At 51.6% G+C, this 4609-nt stretch overlaps 1 protein-coding gene across 1 annotated transcript; it reads left to right on the top strand.

Moving 5' to 3' along the window:
* The first annotated feature begins 838 nt into the window (after positions 1 to 838).
* LOC123140832 (high-affinity nitrate transporter 2.1-like) lies at positions 839 to 2819 on the top strand. The gene is made up of 2 exons (XM_044560105.1): positions 839 to 2362; positions 2706 to 2819. Exons 1-2 carry the CDS (start codon positions 839 to 841, stop codon positions 2817 to 2819), a joined length of 1638 nt encoding a protein of 545 aa, XP_044416040.1.
* The last annotated feature ends 1790 nt before the right edge of the window (positions 2820 to 4609 follow it).

The following is a 4609-nucleotide window of genomic DNA, read 5'->3' as shown; positions in this document are numbered from 1 at the left end:
CTGGACTGGGCTAATATTTGTTGTACCAGTAGGTCTTACACGTAGGAGTTGCATGTTTGGATTGCATCTCTTGTATACTACAAACTTGCACATGAGATCGATGCGACTGGTAATTATCTCAATCATATGTACATGATTATCAGATACGTAGCTTGGCAACCCTGATAAGCTCAATAGACACACAGATCATGTAGTAAGTCTTTGAATGAAAGAAAAAAGCGCACTTAATTTTGTACTTGGCGTAGAATCAAGTACATTTATGAAATATATCTCGACCTGCTAGTTTTGCAGTCAGATGAACAAATTAACCCCAGTGTCAACTCTTTGCACTGTCCTGCAGATACTTGCAACAATTCCTAAGGATCCAAGTCTTCTAAAATTCCTATGAATCAAAGGAACTGAACTGGACAGATGTACGATGTACATGCTACAGTAACGACCTGCACAGCATATATATCCGTATCATATACTGTACTACCAAGTAGTTTGGGAGCCATGATAGTTGAACGGAACAAATGTACAAACGTTGCAACAAACTGCTTAACTAAAATACCATGTTAATTAAGGACAGAAACACGTCAAAAATATATCAAACGGTGTGATTTCATTCGAGCAAAAACGAGACAAAGGGAACCCGAGCTACATATGCCAAGGAATATGCCAAACCGAAGCTGCTCCTAGTCTATAAATACACACCTCCTTGTAGTCTCTCGAGCAGAAACTCATACCATTCCAACATTGGTACTTAGCTGGCACTTCCCTCCTAGTCCATTAGTTGTTCAGTTCAGCTCCAAGGAGCAAGGAAAGTAGAAGCCTTCCGGCCTCCACACCAGAGGGTATGGAAATGGAGGCGGGCTCCTCAGCCGCCGCCGCCACACCGCCCATAACCTTCTCGCTGCCGGTGGACTCCGAGCACAAGGCCATGTGCATCAAGATATTCTCCTTCGGCAACCCACACATGCGTGCCTTCCATCTCGGATGGATGTCCTTCTTCACCTGCGTTGTCTCCACCTTCGCCGCCGCTCCGCTCATCCCCATCATCCGCGACAACCTCAACCTCACAAAGGCCGACATCGGCAACGCCGGGGTTGCCTCGGTCTCCGGCGCCATCTTCTCAAGGCTGGCCATGGGCGCCATCTGCGACCTCCTCGGCCCATGCTATGGTTGTGCCTTCCTCGTCATGCTCTCCGCACCAGCAGTGTTCTGCATGTCCGTCATCGACGGTCCCGGTGGATACATCACTATCCGCTTCCTCATTGGCGTCTCTCTTGCCACCTTTGTGTCATGCCAGTACTGGATCAGTACCATGTTCAGTAGCAAGATCATCGGGATGGTTGGCGGCTTGATGGCGGGATGGGGTGACATGGGTGGTGGGGCCACACAGCTCATCATGCCTCTCGTCTTCGACGGCATCTTGGCATGTGGTGCTACACGTTTCACAGCATGGCGCATCGCCTATTTCGTGCCTGGAATGATGTTGGTGCTGATGGGCTTGCTTGTGCTCACGATGGGGCAAGACCTTCCCGACGGTAACCTGAGGAGCCTTCAGAAAAATGGTGACATGAACAAAGACAAGTTCTCCAAGGTTCTTCGAGGCGCCGTCACCAACTACCGTACATGGATCTTTGTCTTCATCTATGGCTACTGCATGGGCGTCGAGCTCACCACCAACAACGTGATCGCCGAGTACTATTACGACAGCTTCCACCTCGACCTCCGTGCCGCTGGCACCATTGCTGCTAGCTTTGGCTTGGCAAATATCTTTGCAAGGCCGATGGGAGGATATCTCTCCGACCTCGGCGCCCGCTACTTCGGCATGCGTGCCCGTCTTTGGAACATTTGGATCCTCCAGACAGCCGGTGGAGTCTTATGCATTTGTCTCGGCCGCGCGTCTAGCCTCCCCACCTCCGTCACATGCATGGTCCTCTACTCTACCTGCGTGGAGGATGCATGCGGCGCGGTCTATGGTGTCATCCCTTTTGTCTCCCGACGCTCCCTCGGGCTCATCTCTGGCATGAGCGGTGCAGGAGGTAATGTCGGTGGCGGGCTCACCCAGTTCCTCTTCTTCACGTCATCGCAGTACACCACTAGCAAAGGACTCCAGTACATGGGCATCATGATCATGGTTTGCACGCTTCCAGTCGCGCTCGTGCACTTCCCGCAATGGGGCTCCATGCTCCTCCCTCCCAGCACTGACGCCACCGAGGAGGAGTACTATGGAGCCAAGTGGACGGAGGAGGAGAAGAGCAAGGGCCTCCACATCGCCGGCCAAAAGTTCGCTGAGAATAGCATCTCTGAGCGCGGCAAACGCAATGCCATCCTCGCCGTACCTTCCAGCCAACCAAATAACACGCCCCAGCACGTATAAGGCTTTAGTCTTTTTACCTTAGTGGATACATTGGCTTGTTGTTCTGCCAGGTGCCAGTCTTTAGCGATTACCATCGCACGCGTATACACACACACGATGCATATATACACGGACGTACACGCCACCAGCCCCCTGGGATCGAGGTGGTGCTCCCAACTTGGATGGTGTTGTTTTCTACACCGCGTGACCTTGTGAGCTTATCCGAAATCCTATTAGAGGAGGCATTAGTCTGCAATAAGGGTTTGTAATAAGTTATCAGGAGAGATCAATATATGAGTTTGCATCGTTCTTACACCTTCTGCCATCTTAATTTTCATTGTACTATTGTGCTTCACAGTGGAGTAAGCAAAAAAATGACATGGCACAACAATTAAAGAGGAGACAGAGCACTTTGGTGACCACAGAAAGAACCAATGCGAAGCGCGTGAACCTAGGCAAACCACTTAAATGAAACAACTTGACCAATGGATGAAAGACTTTAGGTGCTAACTCATTAAATAAAGTGTGCTTATCAACAATAAGTTAAGCACCTCTGCATTGGGGAGTTGAGTTGCTAAGCTATTTAATACATTTAGCACCTCATCTAAACACCTTTCCATTGGAAGAGGTCTAAGCTTCACTTTTGAATGTTTGGGCCCTCGAATTAGTATGAGAGCAGGTTATCTGTCTCTATGCTGGCGTCCTCATTAAGTGTTGTTTGTAATCTGTTACTAATAGGAAAGATGAAAGTGAAACTCCTCTCTGCCGTTGCACTTTCCAGGTACGTGTGGGGATCCTTGTTTGGAGGTTCCACCTCCTTCTCCTTACTTCACCAATGTCCAAAGTAGAGTCTCTATCTTAAACAGGCAGCGTACGGCTCTGTACGGTGCCCTAGCTATGCAAGCGTACGGACAGCCATAATATTCTCGCATGAAAGGTGAGAGTTTGATGGTGTGTGGGGGGTGTTGTCCCGGTCAAATTTGTCCAACATTAATGGTTTCGCCTTTGATGAGCCATCTTGAAGGTCCGCAAAACTGCATATCAGCGATGGAGTCGCGTCGAACTCGGTTGAGAAGGTGATCCGTCATTTTTTCTTTCGGTGGCTACTGTGGTGGTGCTAGAGGCAGGTGACAAGAGTTAGTGTCAAGCTCAGAGACCTTCTGCTGTCTTGACACCACGACTTCTGGTCACAGGCGTAGCTGTAGGTGTCTGCCGTAGGTGGTGGATCATCTGACTTGTCAGAGTAGGAGCCGTGGCGGTCGTCGCCGTCCTCCAAAGAATTAGAAACGACAATGAGCATCTTCATCCACCAGACAACCCAGTCATGCTGCCACTTGAGCTTCGCCACCTGAGATGCCTTTACCGCTGCTTCCGCCGCCTCGTGCTCCGACTGCTCAATTGCTAGTCGGCGCGCCTTGGCGTTCTTTCTCCGGAGCCGGCGAGCGTCCGTCTCCGCTGTCGTGAGTGAACAACGGTAGACCCAAGAGAGGAGCTGCTCGTCCTTGTCAGGCTTTGCTGGCAACCAGCGGAAGCAGCGAATGGATTGCTCCGCCGCCTCCCTCTCCCTTGACCGCTACCTCTCGCGGTGGACGGCGCATGCCTTCAATTTTGGTATGCGCGCCCGCGGCTGCCGGCGGGACGAGCACTGCCACCCACCGCTGCCCTTGCGGAGCAGCGGCAGGTGGTAGAGGTGGAGGATAGAGGGGCTACACGGATTGTGCAGCCCACGCAGAGCTACGCGCATGCCGGGAGGGGCCAGCTCTGGCATCTACGCTGCGCCAGTGACGGATCGGCGAGGGGGCAGATTTGAAACTGCGTTATGTCTACCTTTGAAAGTTCCAGAGCCATGCGGAGGGCCAGCTCCTCGTCGACATCGTGGTCCGAGTCAGAGCAACTACCGGCGCTTGACATGCTCCCATGAGTCGTGGATTGGATCGAAGGAGGGGAGAAATCGAAGGAGAGGAGAAGAGACAGAGCGAGAGAGATGAGTGAAGTGAGCTAGTGTTCCAAACCGGGATTTTTGTGGGGGACGGAGTGGGGTCAGCGGTTGGTTGGGCTGACATGGCAGGTACGTCCGAGCGTGCCTAGACCTATACTTGGACATGATATGAAGGGCGTTCAGCACCGGTTTTGACGTGCCCTGCTATGCTCTTGCTATCTCGATGGCAGCTAATGAGAGTATCAAGCTATAGACCACGCACCTTTGAATCCAGGATATTACACCTTGTAAGCTTCCGTAGCAGCCACCCTACGGCTGCTGTT

The sequence above is a fragment of the Triticum aestivum genome, chromosome 6D, assembly GCF_018294505.1.
Source record: "Triticum aestivum cultivar Chinese Spring chromosome 6D, IWGSC CS RefSeq v2.1, whole genome shotgun sequence".
In the NCBI taxonomy this organism is placed as follows: Eukaryota; Viridiplantae; Streptophyta; class Magnoliopsida; order Poales; family Poaceae; genus Triticum; species Triticum aestivum.
Note: the sequence above shows the minus strand (reverse complement) of the source record. Positions and strands in the feature narration are given on the sequence as shown.

Excerpts from the sequence above, each read along its gene's own strand:
- LOC123140832 (XM_044560105.1), top strand. The coding sequence starts at position 839 with ATGGAAATGGAGGCGGGCTCCTCAGCCGCCGCCGCCACACCGCCCATA. Across the intron at positions 2,363-2,705 it reads CAAATAACACGCCCCAGCAC|TGGAGTAAGCAAAAAAATGA; the intron begins GTATAAGGCTTT and ends TGTGCTTCACAG.